General features: G+C 37.2%; 2 protein-coding genes across 5 annotated transcripts in view; one reads left to right on the forward strand and one right to left on the reverse strand.

Annotated features, from left to right (window-relative positions):
- Nucleotides 1-24,108, forward strand: part of rbm42 (RNA binding motif protein 42) — a 37,859-nt gene extending 13,751 nt beyond the window's left edge. Inside the window, exons 1-11 of one of the 4 annotated variants that reach the window (XM_066678218.1) lie at nucleotides 19,030-19,149; nucleotides 19,900-19,967; nucleotides 20,190-20,337; nucleotides 20,558-20,627; nucleotides 20,740-20,805; nucleotides 20,992-21,167; nucleotides 21,398-21,556; nucleotides 21,935-22,081; nucleotides 22,708-22,825; nucleotides 23,061-23,255; nucleotides 23,463-24,108. In XM_066678218.1, the coding sequence (XP_066534315.1) occupies nucleotides 19,912-19,967; nucleotides 20,190-20,337; nucleotides 20,558-20,627; nucleotides 20,740-20,805; nucleotides 20,992-21,167; nucleotides 21,398-21,556; nucleotides 21,935-22,081; nucleotides 22,708-22,825; nucleotides 23,061-23,255; nucleotides 23,463-23,575 (1,248 nt within the window). In that variant the 5' untranslated portion in view covers nucleotides 19,030-19,149; nucleotides 19,900-19,911 and the 3' untranslated portion in view covers nucleotides 23,576-24,108. Of the gene's footprint in view, nucleotides 1-19,029; nucleotides 19,150-19,272; nucleotides 19,296-19,899; nucleotides 19,968-20,189; nucleotides 20,338-20,557; nucleotides 20,628-20,739; nucleotides 20,806-20,991; nucleotides 21,168-21,394; nucleotides 21,557-21,934; nucleotides 22,082-22,707; nucleotides 22,826-23,060; nucleotides 23,256-23,462 lie in introns of those variants that run through there. The other 3 variants (XM_066678195.1, XM_066678211.1, XM_066678202.1) reach the window with 3 other exon arrangements.
- Nucleotides 6,870-10,069, reverse strand: LOC136702040 (CD276 antigen-like). Its single transcript, XM_066676870.1, has 5 exons — nucleotides 10,049-10,069; nucleotides 9,560-9,568; nucleotides 9,260-9,482; nucleotides 7,274-7,549; nucleotides 6,870-6,973 (listed from the first exon to the last, which is right to left on the reverse strand). Exons 1-5 carry the CDS (start codon nucleotides 10,067-10,069, stop codon nucleotides 6,870-6,872), a joined length of 633 nt encoding a protein of 210 aa, XP_066532967.1.
- Nucleotides 24,109-24,364: the final 256 nt, after the last annotated feature.

The raw sequence follows: 24,364 nt of genomic DNA on the forward strand, positions 1-24,364 counted from the left end.
TCCAAGAAAGACGGAGGCTTACGGTTTTGCATTGACTTTTCAAAGCTAAACGCAGTGTCCGCTTTTGACCCATATCCCATGCCAAGAGCAGATGACCTAATAGAGAGGCTAGGGAAGGCTAAAATTCTGTCCACGGTGGATTTATGCAAGGGATACTGGCAAGTTCCACTCAGCCAGTCCGCTAAAGAGCTGACTGCATTTAGAACACCATCAGGACTATACCATTTCCGTACAATGCCATTCGGATTACACGGTGCGGCTGCAACCTTCCAGAGGTTAATGGACAACGTTCTCAGAGGTACGGAGGACTTCGCGGCAGCTTACATTGATGATGTGGTGATCTACAGTTCATCATGGGAAGAACATCTACAACATCTAGGCATTGTCCTGAGGAAGATCGCAGATGCAGGTCTAACAGCAAACCCCAGCAAATGTCATCTCGCTCGTGAGGAGGTCTCATATCTAGGTTACATCCTGGGCGGGGGTCAAATAAGACCTCAAGTGGACAAAGTAGAGGCCGTGAGGGCAACACCCCAACCTAATACAAAGAGGAGGGTATGTTCATTTTTAGGTCTTGTGGGATGGTACCGCAGGTTCATCCCTAATTTTTCGTCTAAAGCAGCAGCACTGACGGATTTAACCAAGAAGGACATGCCTCAAAGGGTTAAATGGACAGAGACCTGTGAGTATGCTTTTAAAGACCTCAAAAATGCATTATGCCAGGAGCCAGTTTTGGCCAGCCCTGATTTTTCGAAACCTTTTATTGTGCAGGCTGATGCATCAGGTACAGGGTTGGGTGCTATCTTATTAAAGGGGGAGGACGATGAGAGAAAACCTATCCTGTATATAAGCAGGAAACTGTTTCCACGTGAGACTAACTACTCTACCATCGAGAAGGAGGCTCTCGCTATCAAATGGACGCTTGACTCTTTAAAGTATTACTTGCTTGGACATGACTTTGTTCTAGAGACAGATCACAAAGCTTTGCAGTGGATCCAAAGGATGACAGACTCTAATGCTAGGATCACACGATGGTACTTGTCATTACAGCCCTATCGTTTTACTATAAGGTATAGAAAAGGTACCCATAATGTAACAGCTGACTACCTGTCCCGCCGCTGGGAAGGCGTTGAGCTTAAGGAGGGGGGTGTGTGATGATGTACAGTACCTGTGACACATAACCAAGAGAAACCATTATGTATACTTACCTGTACTTACTCACCTGCATACGGGTCATGTGAGAGGGAAAAGAGTACTATCTCTTGATGCTGAGTTTTACTTACCTGGTTGAATCCATTCTCCACAGAGGGAAGGGAGAACTAGCATCTAGAAGAGGGAAAATATATTATCTAATAAATATTGATATTATGAATGAACGTTAAACATGCCATGGCTGTAATTGAATCTTGGTACAGTTGTTAGTTCATTGTTATTTTTATTGTTTATGAAACTAGTGTATCCAAGATACAACAACTTTTACCTCTTCAGGGAATGGTATATTCTAAGGGGCGGGGCTACCTATATATATATACCACACAAGGGTAAAAGAGTGAAGACTCTGCTAGACCGTAGCGAGAGGAGCATAACCTAAGGGCATAATAAGACTCAATTGATTTGGTTATCTTTATCCTTTTTGTCTCTGCTAATAGAGAATTTTGTTTTGTTAATTTTTTTTTTTGTTCACAAGGAGCGCGCGTGTATATATATATTGTAAATAGTAATATAGAGTCTGGTGTGTAAATAAAGGTGGAAGGGAACCAAAAGTCGAACCTCTCGGTGTTATTTCGAGTCGACCTTATAACATCTCAGGCCTCTCGCCCGACTCTACCCATAGAGAACACCGCCCACCATTTCACTTTGCGATGGTGTAGGGGTGAGCTTTATCACAAATGGTGATAAAATAAAAAAAATATATAAAATATTTTATATATAAAATATAATATAAAATATTTTATATTTATATAAAATATATATTTTTTATATAAAATATTTTATTTTTAAATCAAATATTTCAAATAACATTTTTCTCTTGATGAATAGTTTCCATAAATTCCCAACTCTAATGATCCTGTTGTAATACAGCTGCTTCAGTTTGTGATGAACTTTGCAAGTAGAGGTTCCAATAACTTACATTCATTGCTGCACAATGTGTTACATTAGGAATAGAAAGAAAGGTACTTACTTGCAAAGTTCATCATGTTGTAAATAATGTTATTTGAAATATTTGATTTAAAAATAAATATACAGTTTGGGAAACCCAAGGTTAGTGTGATGTATAAAAATGTACAAAATAATTTGCTTGAATCCTACAAATAATCAAAAACACTGGGAGTGAACAGCAATTTATAATATATATTAAAATAAAAACTCAGGATAAAGATATAGAAATCAGTTAAAATGTCATATTAATTGAATCTGGGTGAATTATGCCACATGTGCGCACAGAGGTCTTATCCCTGTTATACACAGTGGGTCAGTATTCCAGTTTGTTGTAATAGATCAACGTCTGTCAGTCTCTAAATAACAGTCAATTACATGTTTCTTTTTCTCTCTTTTTTCTCTTTTTACTCTGCAGATACAGTGTAATGTGTGCAATTTCTGGTTCCACCACAAATGTCTGGCAATGACACCAGAAGAATGGGAGACATTCTCTCAAACTGGACAGGACCTGCACTGTCCACACTGCCCTGATGTGTAATATGTCCCTGTGTGTGTTGATGTAAATAGTTAAGTAACAGTTCCTGTAGTTCAGCAGGATAGTGCATAATTTTATGTTCAAAAATATATATTTTAGAGCATCTACAACCAACCTAAATAAAATGTGCAGTTCGAAGACTTAATTGTGATCCCCATCTTTCCTAGTCCAGAAACAGAAAATATAGGAAATCTGACAAAGAATCTATTTTCACAAATTTGTTAAAAGGTTCACATGTCCAAATGAGCATGAAGGGTATTGGTCCTTGGGTGTACTTCATCATAGGCCTGAAATTTGGGCTGTGAGTCATGTCATTTAATTGTGACACCCATCGACCCATAGAAAATATAGGAAATCTGACACAGAATTTGTTTTCACAAATTTGTTAAAAGGTTCACATGTCCAAATGAGCATGAAATTTATTAGTCCTTGGGTTTACTACATCATAGGCCCAAAATTTGGGCTGTGAGTCATGTCATTTAATTGTGAAACCCATCTTTCCTAGTCCAGAAACAGAAAATATAGGAAATCTCATATAAAATCTGATTTCACAAATTTGTTAAAAGGTTCACATGTCCATATGAGCATGGAATGTATTGGTCCTTGGATGTACTTCATCACAGGACTGAAATTGGGTCCGTGGGTCATGTCATTGAATTGTGAAACCTATCTTTCCTAATCCAGAAACAGAAAATATAGAAAATCTTATATAAAATATGTTTTCACAAATTTGTTACAAGGTTCACATGTCCAAATGAACATGAAATGTATTAGTCCTTGGGTGTACTACATCATAGGCCTGAAATTTGGGCTGTGAGTCATGTCATTTAATTGTGAAACCCATCTTTCCTAGTCCGAAAACAGAAAATATAGGAAATCTCGGAGAGAACGTGTTTTCACAAATTTGTTACAAGGTTCACAAGTCCAAATGAGCATGAAATTTATTGGTCCTTGGGTGTACTTCATCATAGGCCTGAAATTTGGGCTGTGAGTCATGTCATTTAATTGTGAAACCCATCTTTCCTAGTCCAGAAACAGAAAATATAGGAAATTTCGGATAGAATGTGTTTTCACAAATTTGTTACAAGGTTCACAAGTCCAAATAAGTATGAAATTTATTAGTCATTGGGTGTACTTCATCACAGGACTAAAATTGGGTCCGTGGGTCATGTCATTTAATTGTGAAACCCATCTTTCCTAGTCCAGAAACAGAAAATATAGAAAATCTCATATAAAATCTGATTTCACAAATTTGTTAAAAGGTTCACATGTCCATATGAGCATGGAATGTATTGGTCCTTGGGTGCACTTCATCACAGGACTGAAATTGGGTCCGTGGGTCATGTCATTGAATTGTGACACCCGTCAACCCATAGAAAATATAGGAAATCTGACATAGAATTTGATTTCACAAATTTTTTAAAAGGTTCACATGTCCAAATGAGCATGAAATGTATTGGTCCTTGGGTGTACAACATCATAGGACTGAAACTGGGTCTGTGGGTCATGTCGTTTCATTGTGAAACCCATTTTTCCTAGTTCAGAAACAGAAAATATAGAAAATCTGACATAGAATCTGTTTTCACAAATTTGTTACAAGGTTTACATACAACACATAGGGAAGCAGATGTTCAATCAGCTTTCAAAAGTGTGTTACAGGGTTTACATATTTAAATGCTGATATTTAAATGGCTCATACCCAAGACTTTTATTTTGAAAAGAAGTTGCGTCGCTAAAGCGCTTCTCTGCCAGAAAGAACTCATCTGTAAATCACATAATGATATTTTCACATCTTACAGCAGTAAAAACATTGAACGCCAGTGTGTGTGAATAAGTTCACAATATGTAGTAATTGCACTGAAATAGTCATTTGGCGTGTAAATTTTGTTTTTTTTTTAATAACCAGGATATTCGTGGGTGAATGTCTGGCGAATATCGCACGCTGAGCCAACTTTACCGCGGTAAGGACTGGTGTGTATTCCCGCCTTGCGCCCAATGATTCCAGGTAGGCTCTGGACCCACCGCGACCCTGAACTGGATAAGCTCTTACAGATAATGAATGAATAATCTTCATTTCACAGTCATTCAGAAGCCTGGAGGGGATAAAGAAACAAATAAATTAGCGTTAGAATTCATTTTCTCACTGCTCTTACAGCACTGATGTCAATCATGGAGGGAAACTAAACTGCACCAAGCAAACTGCACATACATATGTAAACTAACCATTTTTATCCAATGAATACTGTTTGTAAAATAATGCATAATATAGATCAGCTGTATATTACTCTGTCCTGATCCTCTCACCATGTGGCACAACAGTTGTAAATTTAGGTAAATTACAATATATTACTAGCTTTCTTTCCAACTGCAGTAATTAAAGCAGCAAATAAATCACTTTGCACTGATAGAGACAAATATAATAAATAATAAGCCATAGTATTAACATTAATAATTTAATAAGAGCTGTTGCATACTCAACTGTTTACCTCAAGCCACGAAATGAAAGTAAATGTACGAGTCAAGTTCTTATATTTCCCGCCGTCTCTTCTACGATAGGTTTTCAGTCACGTGTTTCTGACGAAGCAGGAAATGTGAAAAACCAGAACGGAGGAAGTATGAAGGAGAGGAACCTAGACATTCTTACACGAAAAATCTACAGATAATCACAAACTATGTTGGAAGTGATGTTTATGTTTTGGAGATCGATTTTTAACTGAACTGCTTGATTACTGATTAGCTGCTATCGAGGCATTGTAAGAACTTTCTTCTTTTCTAATCGATAATACCCGAAAATTCATGGAGTTCATCCTGTGATTTAATCAGAGACTGTATTTATTTCTTCCAGTAACAGTACACATTACTCTAATGAATCAGGTAAAGTGCGCTGAAAATATTTATTTAATAACACATTCATTTTACCTCATGAATGAAATCAAGCAATAAAGACCACTGCGAATAGGAGAATGGAGAAACAACCCCCTCCCTCTCACTCCATATTAATTTCAGTACAGTGCTGTTAAAATTAATTTCACTAGGGGAGGTGTCGGCAACGGCTCTTTGATCCCTCTCATGCGGCTCAGCTTTTGAAAATAATTAATGAGTATTTAATTAAAATGTATTTTATTTTGGTTCGTTCATTTTCAAAATGTAATTCTATGAAGATTATGGCGATCTTGTAACATCTAAAATATTTAAATATTTAAAATATTTTTGTCGCTTTTAATACACGTCACAACTTCCAATGTGCGACACCCGCCAGTGTGCGGTTTCTTGAACGTTTTGACCGCTGACTGCACGGCGCCAGTTAAATAATGACGGCACGCAGAGAGAGGACAGCATTTTTGTTTGCTGCCAGTGGATAATTTACGTTCAGCGTTTTTTTTTTTCCATTACTACAAGGACTCAAATAAACATTGAGTATTTTACTTAACCGTCTATACAACGTCTTTTTTTCGGAGTTAATTGTAACACAGTATAATTTGTTTATACATAGCACAAAGGCAAAAAAAACGTTATATTCAGTGTTATTTCATTTAGAATTTCAAAAGGGTTTTGTGGCTCCCAGTGTTTTCTTTACTGTGTGAAATGGGTCCAAACGGCTCTTTGAGTGGTAAAGGTTGCCGACCCCTGCACTAGGGGGAGCCCTAGGAGCAAAAAACTCAAATCTTACCTAGTGTTCCTTTAAATGGGAGAAAATGAACTATGTAAAGGCTGCTATGCAGTGTGGCAAGCAAAGTACTTTTATTTAATTGATTACAAAATACAAAAATACGTATTTAAACATGTCAAACACAACAGGTCAATAAAAGGAAAAGAACAAAAAACAGAAATATTCAGTATGCTTCAGACAAAAAAGCACCAGAGTGATATTGTGAAATATGAGAGTTTATATATTACATTACATCTTTACTGGGTTGGTCCTGTCTTAGTGTGAAATCCTGTCATATTTATCCAGTTTTAGTGTTGATACTGTTGTCCAAGTACAAAAATTATAGTGTAATTATAGTTCTTTAGTTTTCCTCAGTGCACCATATACCTCCAAAATGGCACATTTATGACTTCACTCATAATAATCACACAACGGGCTAGCCATGCTCCCTCTCTTCGTGGGTAGGATGGTTGCCTCTCTCACTTCATCAAAGGTTAAAAATGGCATTATCATTATGATTTGTTGTTAACTTGTTCTGATCAGGATCAGCAGTAACACAGTAATGAACAGAGCTAGTGTGAGAGCAAGAGGTATTGCTCTCATGTGAATGGGAATTCTTTCACAGCATCCTGTAAAGAAAACAAAATATTATTATTTAGTAACAATTATTTATTATGTATTTATTATTCAGTCAGTCATTTATTACAAACACATCCTGATCAGGGTCATAGTGGGTCTACAGTCTACACTGAATTGACAAGACACCAGTCCATTAAAGGGGAAACCACACACTCACATATATCTGTTTCGTTTCAATTAATATTCATCGATAAAAAGAGCAAAATGATCTGTCTCTTGCCAAATAGTGAGCCCACATTTATTGACCCTGTTAAAGCTCAGATCTTTAGACATCATTGTTACAGTCATACCTTGTTGGGGCTGAAGTGTTATTTCTCTAATGAAGTGTTGAGACAGAACGTCCAGGCTCATCTCTACCACGACAGTCTGTGTAGTGTTGAGACTGAAAGTGAGGTTACTCTCCACTCTGTAGCAGCCTTTAGTGTCCAGCTCTGTGGTCGTCACGTTGCTCCCGACTGGATGCTTCCAGGTCACAGTGGGTTGAGGAAAGCCCTGAGATGACGTCAGGGTCACAATGACGAGGTCACAGGTGTAGAGAACTGATAGTTTGGGGTCATCATAAGGAGCTGGGGTTGGATTGAAAAACACATTAGTTGGTTGATATATCATTTCAGTGGTGGACAATGTGAAACACATAATAAAAACAGGCAGTTCTAAAATCTGATAGGCAGAGCTACACTGAAGACATTGAAAACTACAGTTGTGATGTTAAACATGGAGAAAAACAAACGCAAAAACACGTTCTGCAAATGTCCTTAACTCCCAGCTTTTTAATCAAATTTGCCATTCCTCCTTATTTGGTCAGGCAGTTAAACTCCCACTAAGCATTGCTGTTTAGCAGTAGTTAAAATTCTAAACCACATTTAATGCCAGAAAACTAGTTAACTGTGGTTATTTTAATTAATAATTATTTTTTAATAATTTTCAGGAGGCAGGAACACACCCTAGACAAGTCACCAGTCCATCGCAGGGCACACACTCAGCAGTCACTCACACCTGTGTGTTGTTGGACAAACCCACAAGACCCGAGTCATGGCCTGAAACCTATGGCGTTATTTTTGTGCCACAATTCTGCACGCGCGCGCGAAGATATTTCGAACGAGCAAGAAGGTTTCTGCGCGCGCGGTAAATAACTTTCTAAAGGAAGCTTAATACTGCAGTTCAAACTGTTCATGTAGAGAGAGGAAGGCAGGTTTAAATCAACCTACCTGAGCAACCCTCCTGAGTTTTACACACACACACACACAAAACAACACTGAACAAATAGGTTTTAACTCTGGAAAGCTCAATTTAGTTTATCAGAAAAAGACCCAAAAAAATAAAAAATACAGAAAGATTTCACAGACCAGGTGGGTTCAGTTCACCCTCCTACAGGCTACATACATTGCCAATATTTACGGCAAAAAAATGAAACACTATTTTGCTATACAAGCTAACTTTATTGCACTATTAAGCTTCCTTTAGGAAGTTATTTAGATTTAAGCATTACACAATCAGCTAGCCCTGTATGTTGGTAACTACCGATCTAGATAGCATTTACAGTACTTTCTTTTACTAATAAAGTAGTTTCTACAGTCGTTGCAATACCATTTACCGTCGTTGCTAGCACTAATTTACATTATGTACATTGTTTTTCGCATATCAGCTACGTTGCTGACTCAGTTAATCAAGGTAAATACAAGGATAAAAACTCTACATTGTGGCCAATTCAATGAATATCAAATAAAATGTCTGGCTGTGGTGCACTGGTCTGTTGCCGTTCAGAGGGCATTGTCAGATTTCTCCCTAACCATAACCTTCCACTCGCCGGTATCCATCTATTTACTGTTCTCCGGCCTGTATGTCCTTCCCACTTGGCGGTCAAACCATCCAATCAGAAATGACCTTTGTCATTTGAAGTTTCTGATTGGCTGAATCTGAGGCAATTTGTAATGGCTGTAAGTGTGTAGCGAGCGCGCAGGTCAGAGACATCGCGCGTGCAGAAACCTTCTTGCTCGCTCAAAAATATCCGCGTGCGCGCAGAAACCTTCTTGCGCGCTCGAAATAACCGCGCGGGATTATCCCCGCACGTGCGCAGAAACTTTCTTGCTCACTCAAAAATATCCGCGCGCGCGCGCAGAAACCTTCTTGCTCGCGTGCAGAATTGTGGCACAAAAATAACGCCATAGAAACCAGGACCGCAAATCCTGGAGCTGTGTGACAGTGACACTACATGCAGCACCAAAAAGCTGGCTTCCCTTTGGATTATTGCTATTTGTAATATTACAATCCTTTACCTGCCACAAGGAGCAATACATTGTGTTTGGTTCTTCCATTTTCATTGTTGATGTAACAGATGTATTCTCCTTGATGCTGTGGCTGGACGTTGTTCAGTGCGAGTGATGCGTTTCCTGTCGGTATCTGCTCTTTGAAGAGATGTGTTCGTCCACTGTAGGCCTGTCCCTGTCGTTCTAGTTGATCTCTGCCGAGGTAAAAGCTGTGGACCACTGTGTCTTTTTCCTGCCAGTTAATGATTAAGTTGGTAATGTTCAAACTGTCAGTTACTGGGAACAGACAACTCAAAAATACCTTTTCACCTGGTGCAGCTATTATAACATCTTTTGCTGCTGTCTGAGAAGTGACGAGAACACCTGTGGGGAGGAAGCAGTACAATATTCAAGACTTAGAGAGAGGAGTGTAAAAAGAATTTTTTTGAATGCAGATCTTCAGCTCCAACTAAAATAACAGATATAGTATTTACACGCAGTATATACCAAATTTAGTTTAAATAATTCATCCTGAAAAATGAATCTGTTTACATTGGAGACATAAAGAAATTTACAGTTTGCAAATGATGAAAATTTGAATCAAACATTAATCTTTATCTTACTCATTAATATGATCCACAATAAAAAAAACCTTTTGCAGTGACTCGGAAACCTGGAGGGGGAAAACAAATTATGAAGGAGATGAAGGGATCTGTTTTAGAAGGTTTTTGTTTTTCTTACAGCGACAAATATACGATGAAGCTGAATAAAAAAAAATCAAGCTTTATGTTAATCATTTAGTGAATAATAAATAAACACGTAAACTAGGAAGTACGACATTGGTTTTCAAGACGACAGAAGGGCTCCTGATATTCTTAAGAAACAGAAATCGGATAAAGAGTATTTTTCCTCTTTTACATTTCCATTCAAGAACGAAAATGAATGGCAAAAAACTATAACTTCACACGGAGCGAAAAGCAAACCTTTGATGAATACATTCACATTCTTTTGTGCTTCATGCAACAAAGCGAGAAAACTATACATTTTAATAAATAAACTCCTACCCGTAAATATGATTCATAACGTAGAACATTAATCTTCATTTTCCAGTAACTCAGAAACCTGGAGGGGGGAAGAAACCAATTTTAAAAAAGAGATTTTAGACGTCTCGTTGCCCCCAGATTAATGAGAAAGCTTATTAAATCACCAACAAAAATAATATAAGTATTATTTTATAGGAGCAGCTATCACTAACTACCTCGATGACCCAAGTCCGCCTTTTAATTTGAATTATTTTGTTCTATGAATGCTGTTGGCAGATTCCTGCACATTGCCGCCACCTACTGGCCAGGAGGTTGCATAAAAAAAATTAACCTTAAGGGAAGTATTTCCTTTAACTAATGGAATTACATTACTATGTGCATAAAATCCAGATGTTTCACTTAACTAAGGGAAAACTGTAACAGGTTTACTACAGTGACTGAAGTTTTGTGGCTGTAATAATCGAATATTTCCATGACAACACGTCTAAATAAATAACGGTCTTAACCGTGGTCAGTAGGGGTTGGGTCTTTGCGCGGCCTAGTGGTGAAAGAACCGGCCATTTCGTTCGCTAGTTTTGGTAAAGACGTCCACTTCGCCAACGGCTTCCCGCCAGTTTCTACGCCTGTGAATAGAATTGTTAAAGTTATTGTTGGTTAAATCTTAGTTCTGAGTCTTTGCTTACATCAAACTTGTTCCGTTCCTTCGTATTTTAAATAATGATGATGATTTACTTTGCAACAAATAAACCCACAAGTTCTAAATACATCTTGATTTAATTTAAATTCAGATAGGATACAGTTACCAAAGCTGCTGTCATTAAGGTAAGCCAACTATGAATTTGTTCTATAATTTATTATTCATTGGCTGATCATGTAAACTGCATATGTGGAACATGGCAACAGTTCATTTGTAGTGTGTTCATGATTTAACGTTTTTAACAATATTTTAGAACTGTTTTGTTATTTAAAAAAAATCCTTATAACTGTATTTCTAAATCTCATAAACAATAAAGCACATTAGGTGTGATGTGGATGATAAAATATGATCATATCAGGTAGAATAAGCATTTACAGCATCTGTGATTTTTTCCCTTTCCTAGATAATACAGTCCTGATATATTAAGTTTATTTTCAATTATTTTATTGCATACAATAAACATATTCCATTCAATTAAAAAAATTTGTTTCTGGTTTGTGTTTTTTTTCATTCACTGTACAATTGTTTGTGAAATCAATCTAAGAATGTTTCATGACATAAAAAGTTTAACTGCTTGTATCCAACAACAATAAAACAACGACGCTGGAGTTGGTTACTTATTCGCCTCTTTCTTATTCGGATTCTCTGTTCCACCTTAAATGGTGAAATAGTTGCATTCTGTCGCCGCTAGATGGCAAAGTACGAACACACCTTCCATAACATGGAAAAACTACACGTTTAGCTTAATTCGTTTGACATTATCTCTTTATTTTCAAAGAGTCTCAAAAATCTGAAAGGCCCACTGAAGACACAATATAACAGACTATTAATTTCCTGAAGATGATGGAATTTTACTGTGGAATGTTTTTATAATGGCCCTATAAACATAGCATTGGATATAATATGTGGAGAAATTGCACATTTAAATTAACTGGAAATTATCTCTTTATTTTCAAAGTGTCTCAAAAATCTGAAAGGCACAATATAACAGACTATTAATATCCTGAAGATGAAGAAATTTTACTGTGGATTTTTTTTGTAATTGCCCTGTGAACATAGCATTGTACATGATAGAATACATACCCAGCCATTACCGTGTCTTGGGATGTCTTAAGACATGTCTAAAGACACATTATGAAGACATCTTAAGTCATCTTGTGGCATGTCTTAGGATCTGAGTACAATGTCTTTAAGATATGTCTATAGACATAGATCTTAAGATGTCTTGACTATAATAACATCCAAAGATGTCTCAAGATGTGGGATGCATAAAATTTAGTTTAAAAATTTTCCCTAAAATATAAAAAAAAAGTTAAAGTTAAATATTTTTAAGGGAATATTAAAACATTATGCATTATTTACAGCAAGGACACTTTTATATATTAGTAAGTATCTTTAGTATCTTTATTTTTTTTATTCTATGTAGGATGAATAACAGTATTATTTATATTCATACACATTTTACAAACATTTAAACATTTTATAAATATATATATACAAACCGGATTCCAAAAAAGTTGGGCACTAAACAAATTGTGAATAAAAACTGAATGCAATGATGTGAAGATGGCAAATGTCAATATTTTATTCGTAATTGAACATAGATGACAGATCAAAAGTTTAATCTGAGTAAATGTAACATTTTAAAGGAAAAATACGTTGATTCAAAATTTCACAGTGTCAACAAAAAGTTGGGACAAGTAGCAATAAGTGGCTGGAAAAAGGAAATTGATCATATAACTAACAGCTGGAAGACCAATTAACACTAATTAGGTCACTTGACAACATGATTGGGTATAAAAAGACCTTCTCAGAGTGTCAGTATCTCTCTGAAGCCAAGATGGTAAGAGGATCACCAATTCCACCATTGTTGCGCAGAAAGATAGAGCAGCGATACCAGAATGGTGATACCCAGCGTAAAATAGCAAAGACTTTTAAGTTATCATCATCAACTCTGCATAACATCATCAAAAGATTCAGAGAATCTGGAACAACTGCTGTGCGTAAGGGTCAAGGCCGCAAAACTCTACTGGATGTTGGTGATCTCCGGGCCCTTAAACATCACTGCACCTCAAACAGGAATGCCACTGTCAATGAAATAAAAGAATGGGCTCAGGAATACTTCCAGAAAGCATTGTCAGTGAACACAATCCACCGTGCCATCCGCTGTTGCCAGCTGAAACTCTACAGTGCAAAGAGGAAGCCATTTCTAAGCAAGCTCCACAAGCTCAGACGATTACACTGGGCCAGGGGTCTTTTAAAATGAAGTGTGGCAAAATGGAAGACTGTTCTGTGGTCAGATGAGTCACGATTTGAAGTTCTTTATGGAACACTGGGACGCCATGTCATCCGGACCAGAGAGGACAAGGTTAACCCAAGTTGTTATCAACGCTCCGTTCAGAAGCCTGCATCACTGATGATGGGCAGCTTGCATGTCTGGAAAGGCACCATTAATGCAGAGAACTATGTTCAGGTTCTAGAACAACATATGCTCCCATCTAGACGTCATCTCTTTCAGGGAAGACCCTGCATTTTTCAACAAGTTAATGCCAGACAACATTCTGCAGCAATCACAACATCATGGCTACGTAGGAGAAGGATCCGGGCACTGAAATGGCAGCCTGCAGTCCAGATCTTTCACCTATAGAGAACATTTGGTGCATCATAAAGAGGAAGGTGCAACAAAGAAGGCCCAAGTCGATTGAACAGTTAGAGACCTGTATTAGACATGAATGGGAGAGCATTCCTATTTCTAAACTTGACAAACTGGTCTCCTCTGTCCCCAGACGTCTGTTGAATGTCGTAAGAAGAGGGGGGGGGGGGTGCCACACAGTGGTAAAAAAATGGCCTTGTCCCAACTTTTTTGGGATTTGTTGACACCATGAAATTTTGAAACAACATATTTTTCCCTTAAAATGATACATTCTCTCAGTTTAAACTTTTGATCTGTGATTTGTGTTCTATTCTGAATAAAATATTAGATGTTTGCACCTCCACATCATTGTATTTAAATTTTATTCACAATTTGTTTAGTGTCCCAACTTTTTTGGAATCTGGATTGTACTAGTCCATGCTAGTACAATTTAACAAATTAAAAGTAATACAATGAAATACAATTATTATTATTTATATATATATATATGTGTGTGTGTGTGTAATAACACCAAGGTAGCTAGGAAGACTGCACAATAGATATAAATCAGTGTAAGTCAATTTTATACAAATTATCAGTAACTTAAGTAAGTTCTTGAAGAAATAAAATAAAAGAAGGCGACAAAAAGATGATTTAAAGATTCATTTTAAATACACAACAGTACCACAAAAAAGTGAAAAAGCTAAGTCACTGCATTGTAACAGAGAGAAGAAGAGGGTCAAGGACAGAGGTGGACGAAACAGTGGACGAAAAAACATTTTAAAAAATAACATTACGTGAGCATGAAGATATCTGTTTTTTATGTAGCACCTGTTGTTGACATTGTGGCGAATCAGGGTCCCTGTGTTTTCACAGTAGCTACCACAGCTACTTGATTTTGTCCCTATCCCAAGATGGTGTTGAGGCTGCCAAAAGCACTTGTGGTGGAGATGGACTAGAGTTTCTGTAATGGCTGAAGGTGCAATGATAACCTTAACCCAAAGTTGTAGCATAAGCAGGAACATTAGTAAGTGTTGCCTTATAATATAAACTTTTTTTTTTCTTGAGATATAGATAGACTGTAGAGAGTATTTTATAAAAAGAAAAAAATCATCAAGTTGTAAAGGAATTCATAGTTATTATTTTCTACTCCAGAAACCAGCTGTGAAGCTGCTCAGAAAAGGAGTCTGGAGAAGAGCAAGACTCTGTTCCTTGAGAGACGTTTTCCCATGAGTGAAGAAAAGCTGCAGTTGCTTACTGATGGAGTTTCGATAAAAAACGTCAAACGAGGATGTTTCTTATCGTTTGCTGCTCTCCAGTGCATCTGCATGCTTGAACCCAGTCTAATGTGTTTACAAAGCTCCAGTGTCTGTAAAAAGTGTCTTGGTCTGGTATGCTAGGCCTTCTCTCTGCTCATGGCAGAGAAACAGCATCTGGAGGTTTTTAGAAAAAGGGGAGACTCCAAACATTGAAAAGAATGAAATGAGATGAGGATATTGCTCTAGTCCTGTTCCATAGGGGAGTAACACTGACTTATTTTATCTGTAGACGGAACAGACTCTAAATTCGGGAGTGTGCTAACTGCATGAAAGTAAACACAGAGTAAAAGTGTTACAGAACTAAACAACTTAAAGTAACAAATACAGTTCAACTTTAGCCATGTACAAACGACAACCATTTTTTTCCCCTTCAAACATACTGCTCTGCCTTAAAAGACACTAAACTTCGGAAGGTAAACAAATGAGAGAAGACAGTTTCCACACAAAAAAAAATTTGTCTAAATATTTACACAGATTTTCTGTCATTTCAGATACTGTATGTTCAGTGTGCTTAAGAAGCGTGCAGCAAAGAAGATCAGATGTACCACTACAGAAGAAAAGATCACTCGCATGGTACCAAAGGCAACCCGACTTGCTTTCAAGCAGTTCTTGGCCAAAGATCGCATCTTAAATGAAGGTTGCTACAGGACAACAACTGTTTTTTTTTCACACATGGCTGGATGCACTTAAGGCCAATGAAAAAGCAGAGAAATCTGCAACTGAAGCAGTGAAAGTGATGGACTCTGAGCTTTAGATTTGTATTTAGAGATTTAGTATTTTATTATAATATCAATATAACTTTTTAATTTATTAATTAACATTTATTAATTAACTCATGGACAGGGTCTGAGAATATGAAGCCCATCCAGCATATGATAGGGGGAATCCTAGCGGGCAGATAGAGGGGTATGCAGACTAAAATTGTGACTGAATTTTTGAGACTGAATATTTGTGTGGTTTCAGTTGTAGGTCATTCACTGAATTTTAGTCTGCTTACCCCTCTACTCTCCCCATACTCCATCTGCAGGCTAGGATTCCCCCTATCATATGCTGAGTGGGCTTCATCTCAGACCATATCCACGAGGACTGTAGAACAGTACACTTACATTTAGTATTAGGAAATTTATTTAATATAATTTATTTTGTGAATTTTATTACCTAGTTTTCACTCTTCTGTAATTCTCAAAATACTGATGTTACTAATATCAAATTTCATTTTTGTTATTGTTAATTGTTTTCCTGGTTAAAACTATTTTTGAACCAAACCATTTTGTTCTTCATTAAACATTGATATTTACATGAACTGATTATTCTGAAATGTTTAAAGAATGTAAAGATAATTAGACAAACTTAAATTATTAATGATTTTAAGAGTATACTACAATTAAGACATTGTATTAATATAAAACACCCTTAAACACATCTTAAGAAACACTATTAGGTCACAACTGAACCGTCTTAAGACATAAAATGTCGGTGTCTTAAGACAATATGAAGTCTTAAGTCATGCCCAACTTATAACTTTCATGTCTTAAGACAGAGATGTCGTCTTCACTCATAAGTCACAAGGTGTCTTGAGACGTCTTGCTATAACAATTTGTCTCAAGATGTCTTGTCCAGCCCGTCAAGACATCTTAAGACACAGTGATAGCTGGGTATGTATGTGGGGAAATTGAGCATGTGCCTACATTCATTGAACATTTTCTCTTTACTTTCAAAGTGTCTCAAAAATTTGAAAGTCTCACTGAAGACACAATATAACAGAATATTAATATTCTGAATATGAAGAAATTTTACTGTGGAATTATTTTTGTAACAGCCCTATAAACATAGCATTGGACACTGTAGGATGTGTGGAGAATTTGCTTATTTGGCGTAATTCATTGGACATTATCTCATTATTGTCACAGTGTCTCAAAAATCCGAAAGGCCCACTGAAGATTCAGATTTTTGAGACTGTTTGAAAATAAAGAGATAATGTCCAATGAATTAAGTCATATGTACAATTTCCACACACATTCTATCATGTCTAATGCTATGTTCACAGGGCAATAACAAAAATATTCCACAGTAAAATTTCTTCATCTTCAGGATATTAATAGTCTGTTATATTGTGTCTTCAGTGGGCCTTTTAGATTTTTGAGACTCTTAGAAAATAAAGAGATAATGTCAAATGAATTAAGCCATATGCACAATTTCCACACATTTTATCGTGTCCAGTTCTATGTTTATAGGGCCATTATATAAAAATTCTGCAGTAAAATTTCTTCATCCTCAGGATATTAATAGTCTGTTATATTATGTCTTCAGTGAGCCTTTCACATTTTTGAGACTCTTTGAAAATTTAGAGATAATGTCCAATGAATTAAGTCAAATGCACAATTTCCCCACACATTCTGTCATGTCCAATGCTATGTTCACAGGACAATTAAAAAAATCCACAGTAAAATTTCTTCATCTTCAGAGTATTAATAGTCTGTTATATTGTGCCTTTCAGATTTTTGAGACTCTTAGAAAATAAAGAGATAATGTCAAATGAATGAAGCTATATGCGCAATTTCCACACATTTTAGTGTCCAGTTCTGTTTATAGGGCCATTATAAAACATTTCCACAGTAAAATTTCTTCATCTTCAGGATATTAATAGTCTGTTATATTGTGTCTTCAGTGGGCCTTTCAGATTTTTGAGACTCTTTGAAAATTTAGGGATAATGTCCAATGAATTAAGTCAAAATGTGCAGTTTCCCCACACATTCTATCATGTCCAATGTTAAGTTTATAGGGCCATTATATAAAAATTCCACAGTAAAAGTTTTTCATCTTCAGGATATTAATAATCTGTTATATTGTGTCTTCAGTGAGCCTTTCAGATTTTTGAGACACTTTGAAAATACAGAGATAATGTCAAATGAATTAAGCTATATGCACAATTTCCACACATTTTATCGTGTCCAGTGCTATGTTTATAGGGCCAGTATATAAAAATTCCACATTAAAAGTTTTTCATCTTCAGGATATTAATAGTGGGGCGGCACGGTGGCGCAGCAGGTAGTGTCGCAGTCACACAGCTCCAGGGGCCTGGAGGTTGTGGGTTCGATTCCAGCTCCGGGTGACTGTCTGTGAGGAGTGTGGTGTGTTCTCCCCCTGTCCGCGTGGGTTTCCTCCGGGTGCTCCGGTTTCCTCCCACAGTCCAAAAACACACGTTGCAGGTGGATTGGCGGCTCAAAAGTGTCCGTAGGTGTGAATGTGTGTGTGTGTCTGTGTTGCCCTGTGAAGGACTGGCGTCCCCTCCAGGGTGTATTCCCGCCTTGCGCCCGATGATTCCAGGTAGGCTCTGGACCCCCCGCGACCCTAAATTGGATAAGCGGTTACAGATAATGGATGGATGGATATCCACTGAATTAAGCTAAACGTGTAGTTTTTCCATGTTATGGAAGTGTGTTCGTACTTTGCCATCTAGCGGCGACAGAATGCAACTATTTCACCATTTAAGGTGGAACAGAGAATCCAACAAGTAACCAACCTCAGCGTCGTAATAGAGTTGTTGCAAAAAAGTTGTTGGAACAAAATCAGCACCTCCAAACCACTTTAAATCACTTTCTGGCCCGGTCCACTTTTTAAATGATTATTATTTATTTAGGAGAGCAAAATATATTTCTAGCATCATTTGTAGAGAATTAATTACAGCATGTAAACAAGTGTTATTATCATACAGACCAGTATTATATGTCACATTTTCTAGAATTATCACAGATTATTGCTGAATGGGTTTATTAAAAGTACACTAGCCATTATTAGCAGCTTACCTGTGTTAATGTAGTTCACCTTCCTAGCTGCTAGTTATTACTCAATTGATTATAGTGCATTATATAATGTGGCTTCCAGGGGCCAAGCAGGAAAATCACAATACAACAGCAGCCATTTCAGGCAGGAATGGAGTTTTTCAAACTGGTTTTCTCAGACACAGAATGCTTGCGTATTGATGTACTTGTTAAAATATCAATTTCTGTATATGTTCTCCATAATAAACATAAAATGTATGCCACTTAAAAAATTAATTACAATGGCATAGTGCACTTTTAATATGCTATAATGGCAGTCTCCGTGCAGTAGGTGGAGCTATACTCACTATCCGCTCTTAGCTCCACACAAGAGAAGGAATTAGCCAACAAAGTATTAGCCTGTTTTGTTTATCCTAGGCATTATTGTGTTTTACGAGGCAATTTCAGGTAAAGAGACACTTTTCATACATTTTATATGACAGGCACTTCACTTTGCTGCCATTTAAACATTTTTAATCTGTCATTTTTCATTATAAACGAATAGAGTCCGGAGAACTGAGCTAACGTTCACTCAGAGCGGCTGCAGAGTTCAGGTCGAACACTCACATTCAGAGCCTTTTTTCTTAAACAAAAACCTTCAGAAATGTCCTCTGAATCATATATTTTACATCGTCTGCGTTTATATGAGTTAATTAATAAGGAACTGCAAGAAATACGTTTTTACGACTATACTATAACCAACGCAGTTCATTTTCTCTGTAAAATTCTCTCTCTCTCTCTCTCTCTCTCTCTCTCTCTCTCTGTGTGTGTGTGTGTGTGTCGGTTATAGGTATGTGGTAGAAATCAGCATTGTGAAGTATTAAATGCCAGATATTATCGCTCCTAAATGTTATTTATATTAACAGGAGTTAGTAAACTCCCTCAACCTTTAATTGGGACTGAATGGAACTTATTCCAAGTAATTTTTGTAGTTTATTTTGGCCTTTTGAATGAAGTGATTTTGAATATGTTGATTTTCATCACACCGTTTTTTCAAAAGCATTATTACTAGTGTTTAATATTATTAAAAGGGTTTATATAAACCCTCTAAACCAGGGTAGTAATTGTTGGTATATCTAAGCTCGCTCTGTGAATAAATAAATAAAAAACGTAATATTAAAAAAAACTTGTTAATAAGTCAAACCTATTTTTGTTTAGGAGCCTCTCATCATGGCACTGAAGTCGGGTGAAGAGCGCCTTAAAGAAATGGAGGCGGAGATGGCGCTGTGAGTACTGTAGTGGATCTTAAATTTACCCTTTCACTCTTTTAAATAATTTTTATTGTGATAACTATCATGAATACCAGCATTCGTACCTGGGCCCTAGCAAGAGTTGTGTTCAAATGAATAAATATACATGTACATACCTCACCTTTTTAATAAATATTTAGCAATCTTATTGTCCAGTCATTGTTTTTCTCATGCTTTAGTGCTAATTCTCTTGTGCAGGTTTGAGCAGGAGGTTTTGGGGGGTCCTGTGGCTGTAACAGCTGGTGGCCCTGCAGTTGTGGAGGCTGTGCCAGTGGCTCTGGCTGTGCCAGCTGTGACTGCTGTACCCATGGTCCGGCCCATCATTGGCACAAACACTTACCAGCAGGTGCATATTTGCATTAAGTAAAACATGTGATTTAGAATCTATAACTAGCTGAGTGTAATGGATGTGGAGGTGATTTAAGCTCTTCATAAATGTTAATTAATAAATAAATATGGTTTTAGAATGTGTGTGTGTGTGTAGCCCTGCAAAGACAAGCGGTTACAGACTGTAAATGAATGAATTGATATGTATGAATTTACTTCTCTGTATCTTGCTTCTTTAGGTCCAACAGAGCTTGGAGGCTAGGGCTGCTACACTTGTTGGTCCCCCACCTCCTACATTTGTTGGTCCAGGTGAGGCTTGTTGGAAGGGTTGGCATGTTGATACAGTTACAGTGGACTGTCATGTTTTATACAGAGACAGAGGAATGTATGTGAAAACCTTTTTCCTCCTGTGCTTATGCAGTAACTGCAATGCGACCTCCTCCAATGATGCGGCCTGCATTTGTCCCACACATCCTACAAAGACCAGGTAACTAGACAACATTATTTACCTTGAACATTCGAAAGTGGTTAAGGCTAGGACATCTGGATAAACACATGCAGAACAAAGTTGTGTTTAACCCTGTCCAGAATACTTAGTGCGCTGCAATTATTTATTTGTTTTATTTAATGCACAAAAAGGCATAGTGTAAACACCTTTTTTTTTTTCCCTCAGGTGGTCAAAGAATGCCAGTGATGCGTGGTCCTCCTCCCCAAGGTATGATGGCACCTCCTATGCCCCGACCCCCTCCACCTCCACCTATGATGATGGCGCCCCCAATGTCCGGCCCTCCGCAGCCCCCTCTGGGTCCAATAGGACCACCTATGGGGCATATGAACCCAGTTTCACCTGTAAGTGCAAGTGCAATATATTCAATACATTCGCATAGTGTCCACAAGAAAAAAAGCTATGTTTAAATTATTTAATATTGTTATTAAAATCTATGAGATGTTTAACATTATGACATGTCATTGACTGAGATGCATTGTATGAGTGCTCATTTTTCTCGATATCTCACTGTGAAAACCACACAAGTTTTTATGGAAAATTACACATTGAAAAGTTTTTCTTCCTTTAGCAGGTAGACACAATGTCCGCAATGGTGTCTGCACCACCACGTTCAGTGAATCAGGTCCCTCAGAAACCCACCCCCAGTATCATACAGGCAGCCCCCACTGTTTATACAGCACCACCAGCCCCCAAGAGACCAGACCTGAGAGCACAGAGACAAGCTCGAATGGTAAAGGTTTACAATACGTTAATATACAAAAATGTGTTTGTTTTAAATGTATCTCCAAAATGCACAAGTGTGCAGTTATGTCTCTGGGATTAGACATATGGACTTGTATAAAACCTACATTTGGATGCATAGGTGTAATCTTAGTCAGCTATTCTTCTTTACTTATTATAATCAAAACATGAAATGAAAGGCTTGATATGTTACTCACCCAACTAGTGTCAAGTTAATGCATGCAGTAGTATGTTTAATGTGAAAAATGGTAGTCTGTGGCTACTAGTTTGGCTACATTAGCTTTGTCTTGTCTTTTTAAATCTTTACAATCTGTCATATATAACCACATTATTTCATTTATTGTGTCTATTGTTTTCTTTTTCTCAGGAGGAATTAGCAGCATCAGTGGCTGAACAGCAGGCAGCTGTGATGGCAGCTGGTCTCCTGGAAAACAAGAAGGACATTTCCTCTGACGACAGTGTCATCGGGCCAAGCATGCCTGAGCCAGAGCCTGTTCACACTGAGATACCCAGTGTATGTATAGTTTTAACATGATGCGGCTTTACAAGTTGGTCCAATAAAGCCAGGTCTGATAGCGAGCAAAACACACCAACTTTATAGGGAGAAAATCTCAGTGGGGTCAGTGTTTAGAGAAGACTTTGAGCCCCCAACTCTTCAAGATACACATAGTGTAAGCCGGAAAGTCTGGTTTTAATGTATGCAAATGAGGTGTAAAACATTAAAAACCCTTTGTGTTTCATACAGATACATTCTATACACATGAAAATATGAATTCTATAAAATCATTTTTTTAATACTGTAACTTGTTTACACCAAACCTAATATATTCTTTACGTTAAAAATGATTGGTACAGACTGGCTAATTTTGACTGATATTTAACTGCTTATTTATTGTGAGCCAGAATTGCAAAATCTGTTAAAAACTGTGCTAAAATATCTATTTTATTACATCAACACCACAAAAACTACACCATTTCTTTTTCTTTAATTCCTAAACGAGTGTTTGACCCTATCTTCGCCTTTTATAAACACTAACGTACTGGCATTAACATAAACTATTGACATTCCATATTCCAGAATTCTTTTATCAGTGCATCCCTAATATTCTATAATAATATATTTTTTTTATTTTGGTTTAGTCAGCAGAGGGCAGCACAGAGGATAAGAAAAAGGGGAAACAGGAGAAAGTAAGGAAGTGCATTCGAACAGCAGCAGGCACCACGTGGGAAGACTCCAGTCTGTCAGAGTGGGAGTCAGGTACATGAACATTTCTTTACTAATATTTACAGAAAACTTTAATCTGCCCTCCTTAAAAAATCAGCCGTTCTGATTCATTGTACCACAGAACACTAAAAACTCGATTACCACTATGTTGCTGTAAAAAAGAACCACGCCTCTCTTTAATCAAACAGAACCGTTGATTCCATATTGATGGTACGAATGTGTCTAGTTTATGTTGTCACTCTGAGATCTCCCTTCTCTTTCTCCTTAGATGACTTCAGGATATTCTGTGGCGATCTTGGTAATGAGGTGAACGATGACATTCTGGCAAGAGCGTTTAGCCGATACCCGTCCTTCCTAAAAGCCAAAGTAGTGAGGGACAAACGCACTGGGAAAACCAAGGGTTATGGCTTTGTCAGCTTTAAGGATCCCAATGATTATGTGCGTGCCATGAGGGAGATGAATGGTGAGTGTTGCTGTGCCTCGCTGAGCAATTTTTATGACATTTAAATCTAGTCTTTTATTTTAGTAGGGTTCTTAGGGCAATTTAATTAAGTCAAAATCGAAGCTTTTTGGACAGATGTGAAAACATCCGCTATTCAGTGTATCTGTAACTGTTGCTATACCTTCCCATAGTGCCATGCTGTTACCTGCAATGTTTGTGTGTTTCCAGGAAAGTATGTAGGCAGCAGGCCCATTAAATTGCGAAAGAGCACATGGAAAGACAGGAACATCGAAGTTGTACGCAAGAAGCAGAAGGAGAAGAAGAAACTTGGGCTTAGATAAGTTTTAAGGGCATAAATTATAACTGTGTGTGAGCAAGTGTTTGTTTTCACCTCCTTCTCCTGCAACACAAGCTCGGGAGTGGAAGGACTGAGAGGAATAAAGGACTTTTTATGTTTCAATAACAGCCACTGTGACTGTTTTTGTGTTGGAGGAGAGTATCAGTAACACTTCATAATTACTAAATCCACTGACAAGATTTGGCCATGCTCCTGTGGCTATGGCATTTCACCAGCCTGTCTTCTGGCCTGTCACAATGCTCTGATACCTACTCCTTTTGTGTTGTTGTGAGTCCTGCTTAATTACATTCTGCTGAATGAAATGCAAATGCAGGATTAAAATTATAGATCTACAAAGACAGATGAAATTTGGTGTTTTTAGGTCTCCATTCTCCCTCAGCTCATTACCAAAAATGTCATGTTCTGTATTTTATCCAAGAGAGTTCAGGTGGAGAGTAAAGCAAAACCTTTCAATAAACTCAAGTGTTGTGTCCTATAAACATTATTGACCAGAACCACTTGGCCCAGTCAGTTAAAGGAGATATCCACATGCGGTTCATCAAATTGTAGAGGTTGGTACCCTATAGAACCATTTCTAAAATAGTTGTTATAGTACTGTATTTAACAGGTATTCAGTCCTTTTGTTTAAGACTGATTATGTATAATTCCTGAAGTGTTGACATTTGAAATGTAGATAACTAAAGACCCTTTTAAAGAACTTTTTAAGGGTGATATTTCACTGTATGAATAGTTTCCCTATAATTAAATTTCATATAAATAACAAGGAATTTTA

Source organism: Hoplias malabaricus, chromosome 1 (genome assembly GCF_029633855.1).
Source record: "Hoplias malabaricus isolate fHopMal1 chromosome 1, fHopMal1.hap1, whole genome shotgun sequence".
NCBI classification, from domain to species: Eukaryota; Metazoa; Chordata; class Actinopteri; order Characiformes; family Erythrinidae; genus Hoplias; species Hoplias malabaricus.